General features: G+C 40.7%; 1 protein-coding gene across 1 annotated transcript in view; it reads left to right on the forward strand.

Annotated features, from left to right (window-relative positions):
- The window catches only part of LOC141084511 (collagen alpha-4(VI) chain-like), a 376,083-nt gene extending 367,077 nt beyond the window's left edge, over positions 1–9,006 (forward strand). The window contains exons 42-43 of the mRNA XM_073569263.1: positions 2,454–2,492; positions 8,584–9,006. Of these exons, the coding sequence (XP_073425364.1) occupies positions 2,454–2,492; positions 8,584–8,750 (206 nt within the window). The 3' untranslated portion in view covers positions 8,751–9,006. The remainder of the gene's footprint in view (positions 1–2,453; positions 2,493–8,583) is intronic.
- The last annotated feature ends 11,712 nt before the right edge of the window (positions 9,007–20,718 follow it).

The following is a 20,718-nucleotide window of genomic DNA, read 5'->3' on the forward strand; positions in this document are numbered from 1 at the left end:
CAGCCAGTCAAGAATGGTCACAAAGTTGTTCTGAAGCCACTCCTTTGTTATTTTAGCTGTGTGCTTAGGGTCATTGTCTTGTTGGAAGGTGAACCTTCAGCCAAGTCTGAGGTCCAGAGCACTCTGGAAAAGGTTTTCATCCAGAATATCTCTGTACTTGGCTGCATTCATGTTTACTTCAATGGAAACCAGTCATCCTGTCCCTGCAGCTGAAAAACCCCCCCATAGCATGATGCTACAACTACCATGTTTCACTGTTGGGATTGTATTGGGCAGGTGATGAGCTGTGCCTGGTTTTCTCCACACATACCACTTAGAATTATCACCAAAAAGTTCTTTCTTTTTCTCATCAGACCAAAGAATCTTATTTCTCATAGTCTGGGAGTCCTTTATGTGTTCTTTTAGCAAACTCTATGCAGGCTCTCATATGTCTGACACTGAGGAGAGGCTTCCGTCTGGCCACTCTGCAATAAAGACATGACTGGTGGAGGGCTGCAGTGATAGTTGACTTTGTGGAACTTTCTCCCATCTCCCTACTGCATCTGTGGAGCTAAGCCACAGTGATCTTGGGGTTCTTCTTTACCTCTCTCACGAAGGCTCTTCTCCCATGATTGCTCAGTTTGGCTGGATGGCCAGGTCTAGGAAGACTTCTGGTGGACCCAAACTGCTTCAATTTAAGGATTATGGAGGCCACTGTGCTCTTAGGAACCTTAAGTACTGCATAAATTCTTTTATAGCCTTGCCACAATTCTGTCTCTGAGCTCCTTGGCCAGTTCCTTTGACCTCATGATTCTCATTTGGTCTGACATGCACTGTGAGCTGTGAGGTCTTATATAGACAGGTGTGTGCCATTACAAATCTGTCCTATCAGTAAACACAGCTGGACTCCAATGAAGGAGTAGAACCATCCCAAGGAGGATCACAAGGAAATGGACAGCATGTGACTTAAATATGAGTGTCTGAGCAAAAGGTCTGAATACTTATGACCATGTGATATTTAGTTTTTTCTTTTTTAATAAATTTGCAAAAATTCCTACATTTCTGTTTTCCTTCAAGATGGGGTGCAGAGTGTACGTTAATGAGAAAAAATGAACTTTTTTGAATTTACCAAATGGCTGCAATGAAATAAAAAGTGAAAAATTTAAAGGAGTCTGAATACTTTACGTATCCACTGTATATCATGCTGACCACAGATTGGACTGCATATACAATGTGACAGGCTCCCTTTAATGAATCCGGTTCAGTGTTTGATAAATTTGGCTCATCTTTCCAAAAACACTTTTGTCTACTCCACCCCTGGCATGAGAAATTGTTATAGTCACTAATGATTAAATCTGACTTGGACCTATTTGCATAGCTAACCACAGCTCCTTTTCACTATTCAAAAGTGGAAGGAGGGCTGTAAATCACAAAAAGTCACAAGTTTTTCACAAATATGAACAGACCAGGAAAATAGAGCAAAAGCTTTGAAAAATTTATTTTTGTCAATACAGTGATTAGGAGGAGCTTTATATCTGAAAAAAGCTGTAATTGCTATATAGTAACATATAGTCACTCTGCCCTGCCATCTTTTATTGACTTTCTTCAGCCTCTACATGTTTATAATTCCAATATCAGATTTGTCTTTTCTCTGTCTTCTTCACACTCTCATTTTTATCCTGCTGCATCACTTATAGTCTTTTGCTTTTCCACTCTTCAGATTGACCAGGTCACTTGCTGTACACTTTAGTAGCTGCTCTTCCTGATAGATATATGCATGATCTCAAGCTTCTATTCTTTTTCACACATGAGGATGCCATTTTTTTAACTCAAAATCACAACCGCTGAATTTATAAGAGTTATTCTAAAAATTGCATATGAAGTAACACTCTATACGATATGGAAAATTGCATTACATTTTTCTATTTTAGAAAAAATTAAACTTCAGAACCCACATAATTCATTTTGCTGAATCTCCAGGATTCCATAAAATGAACTTGAAGGGCTATTGTAAAGACTCTAAGCTGTCAGTAATTACCATCTTACAAAGACATGGCATATTGACGAGCTGTATCCTCACTTCATGGCCTCTGTGACTCTCAATGGTACCATTCATTTTTAAAATTGGTGCTGCCTCAGGTGTTGGACCCCCTTTGTTAAAATCATGATGGCATAACATGGAAGGTAGGAACACCTCCTAAGGTCTTCTGATTTTATTGCCTTCTTAGCATGTCTTGTGCATATACTCTCTGCTTGTGTACTGTATATGTCTACTCTCTAATTCTGTGTTTTTTCATGGGCTTCTCTCTTTTATCTTATATCAGTGATGTGAGTTTCTTTATAAATGAATTTTGTTGAGTTTATTAGTATAGAGTTAGGCACTGTAATATAAACCCACTCTATATTTTTAGTTTTGTATGTATTATACCATTACATGTTACATTTTACCGATATATAGTTTTCTTCCAAATCAGGTCAAGGCCCAAATGAGGGATTACAAATCCGCAATAAAGGTATGTTCTTTATATGAATGGACATTTTGGGATTTTGGTTTGCTATTGTAATTATGACACTTGAACTCAAACACATTGGCACTGATTCATTAAAGCAATTCAGCCAGTATTCTGGCATAAATTGCTTTGAAAAGTGTCATAATTGTGGTACAACTCGGAGTTGCGACTTTTGATGACTTCACACCAGTTTTTCCCAACTCTGCAAAAAATGGGAAGAGCTTGGGTGGAGCAGGCACAATGAGGGTGTGACACCATAGCTTGTTTAATTCATGATGAGATGTGGTGTTCTTTACTCCAGAAATCAGTGACCGGAGTAAGATTTCTGATTTGGTGCACAGATGCACACTCTGCTCATCAGAAGCTCCAGATTCTTGAAGAGCTGTATATCTTATTAGTAGTAGTGGACTGCGTCTGGGTGCCCACCTCCAGAAGGCATACATGCTCCAAAATGATACATTACAGAGCAGATGTTCATTCTATTGGCATCATTTTAGTCTATGGCTTAATCAGCACATATGCCCGAATCCTGTTTTATGGGAGGTTCAGACGTAAGCCTCATCTGGACCAAAAAACGGGTGCAAAAATGCATTACAATAGTCCATAAATATCACATCCGTGATGTGCTGATAGCATCACCAATTTCTGCTAGGACCTTGGCTGGTAGCCAGATCTAAATAAGTTATGGCGCTAAACAGTACAGCTCAGTATACTGTTGATTAACCACTGCAGATGAGCTATAATTAAAGAAAATAGCGAGCAGGGTGTCCTTTTTTTAATACTTAGTGCCACTATTGTATCAATAAATTGGGCAAGGATGGAATACCAGACATAACCCATGGAAAAAAGCAGTTCTTTTTCTAATCTTAATGATTCATATAACATTTTCTAAGTATTCCAGAAAGTTTTGATGAAGGGGAAGCAGGGTGGGTGTTGAGCAGAGTGTGCATCTGTGCACCAAATCAGAAATCTTACTCCGGTCACTGATTTTACATTAGAGATTTGACAATATGCACCTGTCATAAAGCAAAGTCATTATTTTTAATTACTTCTTGTAGGTTTAGCTCATTATCTACAAAAGCAATGTTGTCGTCTAAAATACAAACCATGTGTCTCATGTTCTTGTTCTGCATAGTTTTACTTTCATAACTGTTATGTAACATTATTTGCTGGCATCACATCTGATTTCAAGCAGATTTGTTTTGTTACTGTTGTATGTTAGTAAACGTCTGTTCCTAGTTATTATAAGAAATTACACTTATTATAACAAAAATACCACAAAATAATGTTTTACCATGTTACAGTGTTTTTTAAATGTGGCTAACACTAAAGAGGTTGTACGGTCTGATAAGAAAACTCAGTGACTGCAGACGGCCAATTTATAACAGTATATGATGTGCATACTATCAGGGTTTCCCTGTATTCCACATGCTAGTGGGTGGCCGTGTGACTGCATGTAAGCGGTTTGCACTCTTGTTGTCTTGTGCCGACTAGTCTTTTCCATCTTTTTTTAATAGAAGAGAATTGAGAAGTAGTCTAGTCGGCATATAACTGCAAGTATGCAAATACATGGGGTCGTGTGATTGCTCACCTGCCCAGGGAATACAGGGGGATCATCACAGTGTGTGCATTGCTCATTGTCAGGATTCAGCAGTCTGCAATCACTGAGTCACTCACTGCAGTCTTTTCTTCTGAGACATAAAAACCCCTTTGATCCATGTAAATACAGTTCATTTTCAATTGACCGAAAAGTTTCACGTATAGTACTTGATTAATATCTCAAGAGCCTGTAGAAAAATGGCTACGACCTTTAAGCATTTATCCTACCTGGGAAATTTATGGCACATCATGACATACTGGTAGTCACATTTGTAAGATTTGTAGAATATCATGACATACTGGAGAAAACATAAATCTCTAACAGATGTGGAACCCTGTGGGAACCCGCATGTTCGTCAAGAACAGGATCCTGCAACATGGCTCTCTTCCCTCATCTCTATTGGAACTCAGAACTTTGTAGAATGTGTTAATCAATTCTATAATGTCTGAACATAGAATTGTAGATGTGATTTCACATGTATTTTACCATAGATTCAGTGACAAAATTCACATCAAATTTGCCACCCACACATAAGAGAGGAGTTCTTGCTACTCCAATTACATTCATCAGAAAATTCCTGTGACTCGATTGGAACAATAATCTACTCCTACAGATTTTGTACAGGAAACTCGAAAGATAAACCTGAAGAGGAATAGTGTTGTTGAATGGGGATTATACTTTTGTGGATGTTCAGCTGTGCAAACTGAAAATTCATAGCACATCTATGGCACAAGAAAGACATGTGAACATAGGCGACATTTTCATGGATACAATTATGTATTAAAGAGAACCTGCCATCATGTTTTCCCAAGATAATCTAAGGCCACCTCCATTAATGCCACATTAATGCCTCTTTTATACAGTTGTGGCCAAAAGTATTGACACCCCTGCAATTCTGTCAGATAATACTCAGTTTCTTCCTGAAAATGATTGCAAACACAAATTCTTTGGTATTATTATCTTCATTTAATTTGTCTTAAATGAAAAAAAAACAAAAAGAATTGTCCAAAAGCCAAATTGGATATAATTCCACACCAAACATAAAAAAGAGGGTGGACAAAAGTATTGGCACTGTTCGAAAAATCATGTGATGCTTCTCTAATTTGTGTAATTAACAGCACCTGTAACTTACCTGTGGCACCTAACAGGTGTTGGCAATAACTAAATCACACTTGCAGCCAGTTGACATGGATTAAAGTTGACTCAACCTCTGTCCTGTGTCCTTGTGTGTACCACATTGAGCATGGAGAAAAGAAAGAAGACCAAAGAACTGTCTGAGGACTTGAGAAACCAAATTGTGAGGAAGCATGAGTAATCTCAAGGCTACAAGTCTATCTCCAAAGACCTGAATGTTCCTGTGTCCACCGTGCGCAGTGTCATCAAGAAGTTTAAAGCCCATGGCACTGTGGCTAACCTCCCTAGATGTGGACGGAAAAGAAAAATTGACAAGAGATTTCAACGCAAGATTGTGCGGATGTTGGATAAAGAACCTCGACTAACATCCAAACAAGTTCAAGCTGCCCTGCAGTCCGAGGGTACAACAGTGTCAACCCATACTATCCGTCTGCGTCTGAATGAAAAGGGAATGTATGGTAGGAGACGCAGGAAGGCCCCACGTCTTACCCCGAGACATAAAAAAGCCAGGCTGGAGTTTGCCAAAACTTACCTGAAAAAGCCTAAAACGTTTTGGAAGAATATTCTCTGGTCAGATGAGACAAAAGTAGAGCTTTTTGGGCAAAGGCATTAACATAGAATTTACAGGAGAAAAAAATAGGCATTCAAATAAAAAACATGGTCCCTACAGTCAAACATGGCGGAGGTTCCCTGATACTTTGGGGTTGCTTTGCTGCCTCTGGCACTGGACTGTTTGACCGTGTGCATGGCATTATGAAGTCTGAAGACTACCAACTAATTTTGCAGCATAATGTAGGGCCCAGTGTGAGAAAGCTGGGTCTCCCTCAGAGGTCATGGGTCTTCCAAAGGACAATTACCCAAAACACACTTCAAAAAGCACTAGAAAATGGTTTGAGAGAAAGCACTGGAGACTTCTAAGGTGGCCAGCAATGAGTCCAGACCTGAATCCCATAGAACACCTGTGGAGAGATCTAAAAATGGCAGTTTGGAGAAGGCACCCTTCAAATATCAGGGACCTGGAGCAGTTTGCCAAAGAAGAATGATCTAAAATTCCAGCAGAGCATTGTAAGAAACTCACTGATGGTTACCGGAAGCGGTTGGTCGCAGTTATTTTGGCTAAAGGTTGTGCAACCAAGTATTAGGCTGAGGGTGCCAATACTTTTGTCTGGCCCATTTTTGGAGTTTTGTGTGAAATGATCAATGTTTTGCTTTTTGCTTCATTCTCTTTTGTGTTTTTTCATTTAAGACAAATTAAATGAAGATAATAATACCAAAGAATTTGTGTTTGCAATCATTTTCAGGAAGAAAGTGAGTATTATCTGCCATAATTGCAGGGGTGTCAATACTTTTGGCCACAACTGTAGAAGTCTAGCAAGTTGTGTATAAGTCCCTAACTCCTTCTGCAGTTCCCCAAAAATACATTTTACAATCCCCCATTCGGTCTGGTCCAGTCCAATGACTGATATTTCTTCAATGCCTCCTTCATTCCTGAAATTGACATCCTCCCGACCTGCTTCATATGGATGACGCGATCATACGTCATCCACATAAAGTACTCTTATTCCCATGTGTTGGTTTTACTTCCAGGTCATCGGCTCTCTTTCGTCTCTCCCGGTGCATGCACATTACAGTTCTTTGGTCCTCCCTGAGTTGGACAGAGACAAGTGGACCTGCGCAGGAGCAAGATTGAGGGACCTTGTGGATGACATATAACATTTCATCCACATGAAGAAAGCAAGAAGGACGGCGATTGCGGGTATAAAGGAGGCATTAAAGCAAGAACAGCAACGCCAATCAGACCAAACCGCGTATGGGAGGATTATAAAATATATTTTTTAGGATCTGCAGGGGGGTTAAGTACTTGTATATAGCTTTCTATACTTCTGTAAAGTCGACATTAAAGGTGGTGGTCTTAGTTTACATTGGGAATACCTGGTGACAGGATCCATTTAAAAAAAGAGGGGGACACAGCAGCACTCTGTAGGGACCAATATATATGCAAACACAAGATCTGACTTTATTGCTGAATAAACTGTACTAAAATTAAAAAAAATAAAAATTGCTTACAAAAAATGAAGGTTCTTAGCGCATAAATTTGCCAATTCATATGTGTCCATCAACCACGGCAAGATGACACTTCTCTGATGGGTCCTATCAGCATAAACATGCCTCTCTTGAGTTAAAAGCCTACAGTTTGAATGGGCAAGCATGCCTCTCTTGGGTTGCAAACCTACAAATTTAAATGAGATGGTAGGAACCAGTACTCTTTTTTGCAGAACTCGTGTCAGCACGAAAATCATAGACAAGTCTATTTTTTATTGTAGTCAAGCATCAAAATTTTCCTTTCATGTCTATGTGTCTATGAAAATCATGAACAGCCCATGGATGACAGCAATGTGCTGTCTGTGCGATATCCATGATTAACATTGCAAAGTATTGGAGAAGCTTTGTGATGTATTTACTTTTTTTCATACGTTAAAATCACTGATGAAACACTGACGTTAAAAACTAAAACCAATCAAACTTGATGTACGTGGACATCTTTTTTCATACAGTACGTGAAAAATTACCATCACATGAATAAGGCTTTAGCATGAGAATATTCTAGGTGAAGGACAACTCTACTATGTTAAGCCCCCGTTACACATAGCGATATCGCTAGCAATATCGCTGTAACGTCACCGATTTTGTGACGTAGCAGCGATATTGCTAGCGATATCGCTATGTCTGATACTTACCTCCAACTGGCTCCCCCGCTGCTCATCGCTGGTCGCATGAGATCGTCCTGGATCATTTCTCGTCGGGCGCTTCCTGCTGGGCTTCTTGTGGCGCCGATGAGCGATGCATGGACGCGGGCGGGAGGACGTCAGGATCGCCTCGTCTGACAGGTAAGTAGCAACCCCCGACCGCTGCTATGTCGCTGGTGAGATCTGCCTGTGTGGCAGCTCACTAGCGACCACTTAGCGATGCACCAGCGATCCATATCGTTGTCGAGATCGCTGGTGCATCACTAAGTATAACGGTACCCTTAGGCACCTTTGGATGCTGAGCAGATTCTACCTGATAAAGTAATCACTTCTAAGGAGACAATACAATAAACATCAGCAAAGGAAAAAAATTAGGCACAATGCATACACTATGGGTAAAATATGATGGTCTCTTTCTGTAATGTGATCCAAGGTGGTTATATTCCCTTTCCAATATAATCTGATTGCCAAAACTAGCACAGTGTATACAGCAGGTAGAGAAATCCAATGTGCCATGTTAAATCTTCTCTAAACTTTGAGTTTTATTTATCTATGATCGTTCTTAAATGTTGAAAAAATATCCTAACATATGGGCATTTTTTTTTATTGCTAGAAATCTGCACATTAAAACAAGAAGAAGGAGACTGTCAGGATTATGCACTGAAGTGGTGGTACAACTCAGACCTGAATGAGTGTATCCAGTTCTGGTATGGAGGCTGCGGGGGAAATCAAAATCAATTCGAAACTCAAGAGCAATGTGAGGTCACCTGTTCATCATAAGGTGGCTTCAGGAGATCTCTGTGCACTTAGGAGCTGCCAAGAAATAGGCAATCATTTGAAGATATCTTACATTTGTACTGTCTATGAATTTAGTTTTAAAAGCAAACTTTTCTACCAGTGCCAAAACAGTTGTAAAATGTGTAGCTGAACAATTGTATGTAGTTTTACTTTTTTCATTTAAAATCGGGAAAAGTAAATGTTGAATCACTTTAAACTGCACTTTTTGTTTTTAAACCTCAAAGTTTTACTCATCTTATTTGTTGTCTACAGAAGGATCATTTAATTAAGAACTGGTATTTTATATTACAGCCACGAGATTCTTGAAGGAAATCGTGTTGTGGGAATGTCTAATGTATAAATTAGTTTTAAGCTATAACAAAAAATTAAGGGACTAAAACTTAACATTTAATGATAATTATATTAAAATCGTTCAAACAAGAAACAAACATTTATAAGACACAAACTATGAAAATTACCAGACAGATCCAGATGTCTAAAATCTCTGGATTATAGAAAACCGCATATATTGAAGCTTCATCAGATATTGGCTCACAACTTGTACTATACATGCGGTTTTCTTTTACCTGTTCCCTAGCAATCTGGAGATTTTAGACATCTGGATCTGTCTGGTGATTTTTATAGTGTGTGTTTTTGTAAATGCTTGTTTGAATGATTTTAATATAACCATTATATGTTAAGTTTTAGCCCCCCCAATTTTTTGCTATAGCCTAATTTTTTAATTTTATGGGGTTGATAATTTTTTCTGTTTTTCTATATAGAAAACTATTGTTGCTCTTTCACATAAATTAGTTTTAAAGGGAACCTGTCAGCACTTTTGGCCGATATAAGATACGGCCACTGCCTTTCATGGCTTATCTACAGCATTGTATAATGCTGTAGATAAGCCCCTGATCCAACCTAAAAGATAAGAAAAATAAGTTTTATTATACTCACCTGGGGGGGACGGTCCGGTCTGATGGGTGTCGCGGGTCCAGTGCCTCCCATCTATTTGCGATGCCGCCTTCCTGCTTGGTTCATGGCTCCCCGGCATCATGCTCCGGCGCAGGCGTACTTATCTGCCCTGCTGAGGGCAGAGCAAATTACTGCAGTGCGCAGGTGTTGAGAAGGGTCAGAGAGGACCAGCGCCTGCGCACTGTAGTACTATGCTCTGCCCTCAACAGGGCAGAGAAGTACACCTGCGCCGGAGCATGATTCCGGGGAGCCATGAAACAAGCAGGAAGGTGGCATCACAAGAAGATGGGAGGCGCCGGACCCGGACCCATGACACCCATCGGACCGGACCCACCTCCGGGTGAGTATAATAAAACTTATTTTTCTTATCTTTCAGGTCGGATTGGGGGCTTATCTACAGTGTTATAGAATGCTGTAGATAAGCCCTGAAAGGCACTGGATGTATCAGCCAAAAGTGCTCACAGGTTCGCTTTTAGCTTCATTTTTGGCTCACATTGGCCACATGACTTCTGGTTTTACAGGACAACATATTTGTTATGATTCTTCATAAGCCCTTTATCACATCTATCATAGCAGCAAACAGCAGGATTGTGAAAGATGCAGATTCCAAGGTTTTTGTGCTCCTTGTAGAGGTGACAAAATTCCCCCAGTTATATTTACTGACCAAGCTTTCAGATGCTCTATATTACTCATTTTTGCAAAAGGTATTTTGATTAATGAAAATATGTCTCGTCCTGTAAATGCCTGCTAATCAAGGAACTGTTAATGAGAACATTCACAAAGCAATCATCAAAGATTTTTTATAATTTATCATTGATCTTCATCACATTTGCCAGTAATTATTGTGATCATGTGAAAAGGAAGAGATTCTAACCATAATTGTCCATAGCAGACATTTAGGGCTCGCTCATAGTATCGAATATTCTCTCTCGCGAGAGAATCGTGCCAATTATGCTAATGACACTCAGATCAAACTTTGTCAGTGTTTGATCCAAGTGTCGTCTGAGTGTGATCTGATTATCTTACATAGATAGATAGAATTATCAATAGATTGAGATAGAATTGCATCACAGGTGCGGAAAAGATGGAGAACCTAATTGCTCCATCTTCTTCATTGTCTCTGTGAGCGTATATCGGACTGCTCTCAGATGATAACTGAGTACAGTCCAATGTTTTACCCGCACCCATAGACTTGTGTAGTAGGTGTGTGGGACGCCCTCACACCCAGGGCTGTGGGGTACTCGGTACCGGGCCCGGTGGAGCTCAATGGAAGTTGTCACGGTAGCTGTGACCCGGCCCGTGGCCCTGGGCGCCCATTGTAAATGTTCAGTGTGAATGAATAAGTCGTGACGCCACCTGTGGTGTTCGGCAATCTAGATGTTAGGCCGATGCTGCAGACAGATCCTCTGGGACAGATGGTGTGGTGCAGCAGTGATGGTATAGCCCTCCACAGGCAGGGCTGTTGTCCCAGGGCAGAGTAGATATGGTGACACTTAGGTGGTGTAGTGTCAGGCGCAGGGGATGTAGCAGTGCCAGGCAGGTTGACGCTGGAATAAGTGGAGGACACCAGGGCATGTAGTTCCAAAGCTTTACTCACAGTCTGTTGTACAAACAGGTGCCCACTTCCATGCCATGTCTTCCGGGTCTGGGACTCAGTCAACCCCCAGGCCAGATGGAATACTCCTTTCCAACACTCTGCCAACTTGTGCCTTTCTGAACATCTCCTCTTATAGTGCCTTTAGATGAAGTACTTCTAGTACTGAGTTACAATGGAGTTCCTCCTGTCTGATGTTCCTATGAACTCTACTTGTATGGCAGACAGCTGTAGCCTGCTTAGGGGACTCCTTGCTACTAAATCCCGGCTCACTATCCAGTTGCTGTTGTGCCCCCAAGTCTTGTGTGGGAATAAAGTGGTCACTACTTCTATTCCTCCGGTGTCTGCTGCAGGACCATTAGTATTCGTACAACCTCGGGGGGCCCCGGCCTTGCGCTTAGAACTTCTAGGAAGGGTCTCTTCTCACCCATGTCCTCTGTTCTCTTTTACTCCTCACATTCCGTACTAATCCTTTCTTTCTATGGAGAGTCAAGTTTTCAGTCTATGTTGCTCTCTCTCTCCCTTTCCCGTGCCAGCAGACCCAGATCACTGGGATCTGCTGCAGCACTTCCATCCATCTATCCCTCTCTCTAGGGATCTTCTTCTCTCTCCAACCAACTACTGACTCACTAACTTAAACTCTTGATGCTCCTTGAAATGTAATCTAACTCCACCCACCTCCCAGCATGTTTCGTGTTCCAAGCAGGGAGCCACCAATGGGTGCTTTGCTATACTCCAAGCAGGGAGCCGCCGAAGGTTCTTTGCTACACTACTTTGTGGTGTGGGGTGCAGGTGTTGGAGCGTGGTCAGGAGTCTCCACCTTATCTGGATGGTGGGGTACCACACCTCAGGAGGAGGTGCAGTACCTCTGTGGCGACTGAGCCTCAGGGGCGCCACATGTGCATGATCCAATTATTGGATGCCTTCGCAGCATACTGTAATTATTTTCTCAAACCGAATCGGCATGAGGAAATAATCAGAGATCTGCACTGCCCCATAGTATAACACTTGGCCATGTGCTAGTCAATAAAACATCGGATAGCACTCTGCTGAGGCATACGTTAGTGTGAGTGAGCCCTTAGACTGGTTTAGTAAGAGTCACCTGTTGGTCTAGGGCAGGGGTGCCTTCATCCAGTACTCAAGGGCTACCAACAATGCAGGATTTGCTTAGTACTACACAGGTCATTGTTTAATCGCCTGCACAAGTGATTATTCCAAAACTTTGTGCAATATTAAGGAACTCCTGAAAGCATGCACTGTTGGTGGCCCTTGAGGAGTGGAGTTGTGCACCCCTGGTCTAGGGTGATGAAGGGGTTAATATGGATATCTATTATACACTGTGAGCTAGGATTATGGATAATATTAAATATTCCTGGGGTCTAAGTGGTACAGAGGTCAAAATTGTGCAATTCTTATCACTTAAAGAGAACATGTTCTAATCTAAACTAAAGGCGCTTTAATGTTTGATAAGTCCTCACCTTTCTTGTAGAAATCTGTTTTGCTGTTTTAGGGAAATCGATAGCTGAAATTGTATGCTAATTAGATGTAGGTGCAGTGAGTGGCCCTGCACCTACAGTTCTCCTGCCCTCTTTCCTTATTCCCTGCCCATTGCCTGCCTCCTGTCTTTGACGCACAGGTCTTTGAAACCTGAGTGACCTGTCTGTGAGAGACAGGAGGCAGGCAGAGGGCAGGGAATAGTTAGGGAGACAGGAGAACTGTAGGTGCAGGGCCACCCACTGCAATTGTAACTCATTATCGTATAATTTCATGTATGGATTTCTCTAAAAACAAATTTCTACAAAAATGGTAAGGAATTAATCAGCACTAAAGCTACTTTACACACATGTCATTAGTTTGGGGTATAAAATCCTGATGACCGATTCTCTTTAATGCTCATTCTCTATAAAGTAGCAAACCAGTAAATGTCAGGAGCTAAGCATCGTATAGGATTTCTAAGATCAGTGCTATAATATACAGGACTTCTAGACGCTAAATTAACATAAGAGGAAAGGGTAATTTGTAGACTTTCTGGGATGGAGTGAAAGTCATATAAAAATTACATCCTTGGAGTCTGTGTTAATTCAGCTATTCACACATAGTTTAGGGTTTTATTTTGTTTTAATAAAAATAATCGAAATTAAAAATTCTCAGTGATGGATACCTTTTAATGGTGAACTGAAAAGATGGTAACAAATAGCAGCTTTCCAGATCACTAGGGTGTCTATATCAGGCATAGTATTACACAAAATCTGAAGAGTCACATAATTATACACAACAGGGCACAAGAATAATGCAGTAAGACAAGTAACGTGAAGCAGAACTATCCGTAAGGAAAGGGAAATAACACTTAGCAAGCTTTACCAATATTTATTGCTACATCAGTTATCATCTTTTCAGTTTGTACATTATTAAATACCATCAATCACTGAGGATTCTCAATTACGATTATTTTTCTATCTACTATCTAACACGGTACAATTCAATTATATATTTTTCCTGATTTTTCTTTTACAGTGACAGATATCTTTTACCTGAATGGCTGATCTGTTAGGATCTGTCTCTTCTTCCCTCTGATTTAATTTAGGTCCATCAGGTTTCCAGTTTTTACTTAATGAAACCTTGTTGCATTCTAACTTATTTTGACTGTCAAAAACTCAAATCTTTATACTTGTGAGGTCATCCAAACTTTTTCTATGGGCCACAAATGCCTTTAAAATAATGAAAGAAAACAGAAAAAATTGTGCATTTGTATTTTAATCATGTAGGAATGGTGCTCAAGATTCTAAATAATGTTTGCTCTACAAATAGCGTGTACAATTATATTTTTGCATCTGTTTTGTTCTGAATAAAGTGTTGGAGAGTTTTTTTGATCTTTGATCTTTATTTATTTAGTGTTGTTCACTCATTGTAAAGTCATCACACATCATGGCTTTAAAATAACATTCATATTAGAATTTCTACACAGATTGAATACAGCAATAGAACTAATAAGGTGCTGAAACAATGAACAAACTGCATACAGTATATTTAAGGATTGTAAGCTTTGCATGTCTTCTATTATCTGCCATCAGCTTATATGGATATAATGTACGTTTGTCTAAAACAGCACTTCTAATGTTGTGATACCATTTCCGCATAGTTCATGGTCTGCTAAAATGTGTGTCCCACAAGTAAGAGTTCCATGTGTAAAGTACCATGAATTCATCTTGGAGATAATTTTGCCTTTCTATTGCATATGGAATCATAGTGATTGTCACAATCCATTTTTGGATGCGTGGTGGCTCTGGTTCCACTATAATTTAAATGTAGCTTTTTACCTTTCAAGCCAGCAGGGGTAAATGTCAGTTTCCTTTGCTGGCAGCATGCAGCAGCTGCTGAATTGTTAGGTCAGCTGATGTGGGTGTTGACCACTTCCACCATCCTTTAAATGTTCACCTGATGCATCAGTTGGCTTTTGGTGATAGAATTATTCTATGCACACCAGCCTTGCAGTGGCAGCTCTCTGGTGTCAGCGCTGTATCAGCTACTTCTGGAGGTTGGAGTCCTGTTTTTGTGTCCTCTGTGGTGTGGAGCTTGGCAGCGGAGTCTGGAAGCTAAGTGTGGTGTTTTTACCTTGTCTGTCTCGTGCTTGTTACCACCCCCTGTGTTGTACTATCTGCAAAGGTGAGGCTAGGGCACTTTCCGGCCAGTGCACTAGCCAGGGCAGTGCGAGGTGACAGCGATGGATGAGGTTTGTGATGGCAGTGGGGGAAAGGACCTGCTTAGGGCATTAGGGGAGTGCAGGGACATGCTCAGGTTGGAGCTCAGGAGGTGTCCCATCCCTCATTCCCTATCGGTAGGGCCTTTCTCTCCCCATTTCCACCCTGTTGTGTGTGTGTGTGTCGTGCTGTCCACTGTCCGACCCCCTATTGGGTCATTATATTTCGAGACAGTGATTAAGTGTAAAGGAAGTCGCAGGATCCATCAAAGAGCAAGGGTCAGCGGCGTCCATTGTGTGCATGTCCGTTTCAAAGTGAGATAATCGTGAAAATGGCGTTGGATCTCAGACAATGTGGCCCACTGGATCGCTTGAATACTCGACAGACTCATTTGGTTGCCAAATGGCTAAGGATTCAACCGAATGGTTATTCAGACTAGGTGGCGAACACAAGCCATGCCATTTTTTTATTGTGAGCTGAAGGCTGTCTTTAAGAATATTAAAAAATGTGAGAAACCTTTGTAGGTTCACCATTTTCATTCAGTGAAATGTTACCAGAAAGAAACTAGATTCGACATACAGTGGTTACGGAGAGTATTCAGACCCCTTTATGTTTTTCACTCTTTGTTTCATTGCAGCCATTTGGTAAATTCAAAAAAAAGTTCATTTTTTTTCTCATTAATGTACACTCTGCAACCCATCTTGACTGAAAAAAACAAAAATGTAGACATTTTTGCAAATTTATTTAAAAAAAACCCTGAAATATCACATGGTCATAAGTATTCAGACTCTTTGCTCAGTATTGAGTAGAAGCACCTTTTTGAGCTATTACAGCCATGAGTCTTCTTGGGAATGATGCAACAAGTTTACACACCTGGATTTGGGGATCATCTGCCATTCTTCTTTAAAGATCTTCTCCAGTTCTGTTAGGTAGAATGGTGAATGTTGGTGGAAAGCCATTTTCAGGTCCCTCCACAGATGCTCAATTTGGTTTAGGTTAGGGCTCTGGCTGGGCCAGTCAAGAATTGTCATAGAGTTGTTCTGAAGCCACTCTTTTGTTATTTTAGCTGTGTGCTTAGGGTCATTATCTTGTTGGAAGGTGAACCATCAGACAAGTCTGAGGTCCAGAGCACTCTGCAAGAGGTTTTCATCCAGAATACCTCTGCACTTGGCCGCATTCAAGTTTCCTTCAATTGCAACCAGTCAACCTGTCCCTGCAGCTGAAAAACACCCCCATAGCATGATGCTCCCACCACCATGTGTCACTGTTGGGATTGTATTGGGCAGGTGATGAGCAGTGCCTGGTTTTCTCCACACATACCACTTAGAATTATCACCAAAAAGTTCTGTCTTTGTTTCATCAGACCAGAGAATCTTGTTTCTCATAGTTTGGGAGTCCTTCGTGTGTTTTTTTAGCAAGCTCTATATGGGCTTTCATATGTCTGGCAATGAGGAGAGACTTTGCTATAAAGGCCTAACTGGTGGAGGCCTGCAGTGATAGTTGATTTGTGGAACTTTCTCCCATCTCCCTACTGCCTCTGTGGAGCTCAGCCACAGAGATCTTGGGGTTCTTCTTTACCTCTCTCACCAAGACTCTTCTCGCATGATTGCTCAGTTTAGGAAGAATTCTGGTGGTCCCAAACTTCATCCATTTAAGGATTATGGAGGCCACTGTGCTCTTAGGAACCATGAGTACTTCTTAGGAACAGTGAGTACTGCAGAAATTCTTTTATAACCTTGGCCAGATGTGTGCCTTGCCACAATTCTGTCTCTGAGCTCCTTGGCCAGTTCCTTTGACCTCATGATTCTCATTTGGTCTGTCATGCACTGTGAGCTGTGAGGTCTTATATAGACAGGTATGTGCCTTTACAAATCAAGTCCCATCAGTTTAATTAAACACAGCTGGACTCCAATAAAGGAGTAGAACCATCTCAAGGCGGATCAAAAGGAAATGGACAGCATATGACTTAAATATGAGTGTCTGAGCAAAGGGTCTGAATATTTACGACCAAGTGATATTTCAGTTTTTCTTTTTTAATAAATTTGCAAAAATTTCTACATTTCTGTTGTTTTTTCAGTCAAGATGAGGTGCAAAGTGTATATTAATGAGAAAAAAAATAACTTTTTTTTCAATTTACCAAATGACTGCAATGAAACAAAGAGTGAAAAATTTAAAGGGGTCTGAATACTTTCCGTACCCACTCTAGTATTGTTAAATCAGCATTAATATAGTGCTTGCTAAAACCAAGTCATAGTTTTCTACACTAGAATTTGTAAATCTTAAATTGTTGGAAGGGCTCAGAGGTAAGTAGTGAAGCACTTACACAATCTATTTTACATAGCATGTATTCACTTCTCTGAAGCTGGTAGGATTGGTGAGTCAGGTCACTTTCACTGCTGCCTTTGCTTGCAGCATCGGAGAGGAAACAGATCGAGCCAGTGGCAGGTTTATGCTGCTGGTTTGCACTGTCAATCAACTAGGAACACACCACTACCTAGCAAGCAGGAAGTTGGGATGCAGGGGAGCAGGGCGATCCTGAAGATCATAGTTGAAATGACCCTTTTAGGATTAAAAAGATATTAGCCCCTTTCCTACATTAGACATACTATTCTGTCCATGTGACCTGGGACCTAAGTCCCAAGGATGGAATAGTACATTTAGAGCGATCAGCTGCACTCACGGGGGGAGCGCAGCTGATCGCGGCCGGGTGTCAGCTGATTATCACAGCTGACACCCGACACTATGTGTCAGGGGTGGTCACGGACTGCCCCGACACATTAACCCTTGGCACACCGCGATCAAACATGATCACTGTGTACCGGGGGTTAAAGTAAGCATCGGCAGGGAGGGGGCTCCCTCCGTGCTTCCCTGAGACCCCCATAGCAGCGCAATGTGGAGCGCTGCTGCGGGGGCCTCCCTCCCTGCAGGTCCCTGGATCCAATATGGCGACTGGGACCTTCGGGGGCCTGCAGGGAGCTGGCTTCCTCACTGCCCGCAGAGCGCAGGCATGAGGAAGCCTGCAGCAGTGCCTGTGACAGATCGCTGATCTGTCAGAGCGATCTGTGATGTGACAGATCAGTGATCGAACACATGACAGTGATGTCCCCCCTGGGACATTATAATAAAGTAAACAAAAAAAAAGTGTAAAAATAATTTTAAAAAATCGCTAATTAATAAAAAATAAAAAAAATTCCCTAATTCATTTTTTGAAAATAAAAAAACAAAAAACAATAAAAGTACACATATTTGGTATTGCCGCATCTATAATGACCCACCCTATAAAACTTTCTAATTAGTTAACCACTTTAGCGAACCCCTTAAAAAATAAAAATAAGAAACGAAGCAAAAAAATAATGATTTATTATCATACCGCCGAACAAAAAGTGCAATAATGCGCGATCAAAAAGATGCATATAAATATCCATAGTACCGCTGAAAACGTCATCTTGTCCCGCAAAAAACGAGCCACGACACAGCATCATCAGCGAAAAAATATAAAAGTTATAGCTCGCAGAATAAAGTGATGCAAAAATAATTATTTTTTATATAAAATTGTTTTCATTGCATAAAAGCGCCAAAACATAAAAAAAGACATAAATGAGGTAGCGCTGTAACCATACTGGCCCGTAGAATAAAACCGCTTTATAAATTTTACTGCACGTGGAACGGTGTAAGCGCACCACCCAAAAGAAATTCATGAAACGCTGGTTTTTGTTCATTCTGCGTCCCAAAAATCGGAATAAAAAGCGATCAAAAAAGTCACATGCCCGAAAATGGTACCAATAAAAATGTCAACTCATCCCGCAAAAAATAAGACCTCACATGACTCGATGGGTCAAAATATGGAAAAATTATAGCTCTCAAAATGTGGTAATGCATAAACTATTTTTACAATAAAAAGCGTCTTTTAGCATATGACAGCTGCCAAACATACAAATGCGCCATAAATAGTAAATCAAACCCCCCGTTATCACCCCCTTAGTTAAGGAAAAATAACGTTAGGGTTAGGGCTAGGGCTAGGGTTAGGGTTGGAGTCAGAATTGGGGGGTTTCCAATGTTTTGGCACATCAGGGGCTTTCCAAACGTGACATGGCGTCCGATCTTAATTCCAGCCAAAAAAGTTAAATGGCGCTCCTTCCCTACCGAGCTCTGCCATGTGCTCAAATAGTGGTTTACCCCCATATATGGGGTATCAGCGTACTCAGGACAAATTGCACAATAACCTTTGGGGTCCTGTTACTCTTGGGAAAATAAAAATTGGGGGTGAAAAGATCATTTTTGTGGAAAAGATATGATTTTTTTAATTGTACGGCTGTACGTTATAAACTTCTGTGAAGCCCTTGAGGGTTCAAAGTGCTCACCACCCATCTAGATAAGTTCCTTGGGGGGTCTAGTTTCCAAAATGGGGTCACTTGTAGGGGGTTTCCACTGTTTAGGCACATCAGGAGCTCTCCAAACGTGACATGGCATCGGATCTGAATTCCAGCCAATTTTGCAGTGAAAAAGTTAAACGGCGCTCCTTCCCTTCCGAGCTCTGCCATGCGCCCAAACAGTGGTTCCCTCCCACATTTCAGGTATCAGAATACTCAGGACAAATTGCACAATAACTTTTCCAGTCTAATTTCTCCTGTTACCCTTGGTAAAATAAAAAAATTGAACTTGAAATAATTTTTTTTGTGAAAAAAAGTTAAATGTTCATTTTTTTTTAAACATTCAAAAAATGCCTGTGAAGCACCTGAAGGGTTAAGAAACTTCTTGAATATGGTTTTGAGCACCTTGAGGGGTGCAGTTTTTAGAATGGTGTCACTTTTAGGTATTTTCTATCTTATAGACCCCTCAAAGTGACTTCAAATGTGACGTGGTCCTTAAAAAAAAAATGGTGTTGTAAAAATGAGAAATCGCTGGTCAACTTTTAACCCTTATAACTTCCTAACAAAAAAAAGTTTTGGTTCCCAAATTGTGCTGATGTAAAGTAAACATGTGGGAAATGTTATTTATTAAGTTTTTTGAGTGCCAAATCTCTGTGGTTTAAGAGCATAAAAATTCAAAGTTGGAAAATTGCAAAATTTTCAACATTTTTGACAAATTTCCATTTTTTTCATAAATAAATGCAAGTTATATGAATGAAATTTTACCACTAACATGAAGTACAATATGTCTTGGGAAAACAATGTCAGAATCACCGGGATCCATGGAAGCATTCCAGAATTATTACCTCATAAAGGGACAGTGGTCAGAATTGTAAAAATTGGCCCGGGAATTAACATGCAAACCACCCTTGGGAGTAAAGGGGTTAAAATACATTTTAATGGTTTGCCAATCTTGTTTTTTTTTGTTTCATATTGATTTATGTAGTGAACAACTTCAGATGCCAAAACTGTAAATATTCATAAGTTACCAATCATTGAGATTTGTGAAAATCAACAGAAAATGTGTAAGTAGGTCGACCAAATTGTGGGTACCTGCATGCCGGGTCCGGAAATAAAAGGGTTGCATCCTCTGTCTTGAGAGAGCTGGACCTTCCCCTATTGCTTGGGGTAAGAGTTAGTGAGTGGGACCTTCCTGCTGTCCCAGGGGGCAGAGTGAGCCTGGAAAGCACGCGCAGCAACAGAGAAAAAGAGGGAAAAAGCGCACCAAGCAGAGCAGTGTAGGGCCAGCGCAGAGCACTGAGGAGCGTGCTTTGCTTCCCCCTCTAGAGAGTACT

Source organism: Dendrobates tinctorius, unplaced genomic scaffold, assembly GCF_039654945.1.
Source record: "Dendrobates tinctorius isolate UK_male_01 unplaced genomic scaffold, ASM3965494v1 ptg000005l, whole genome shotgun sequence".
NCBI classification, from domain to species: domain Eukaryota; kingdom Metazoa; phylum Chordata; class Amphibia; order Anura; family Dendrobatidae; genus Dendrobates; species Dendrobates tinctorius.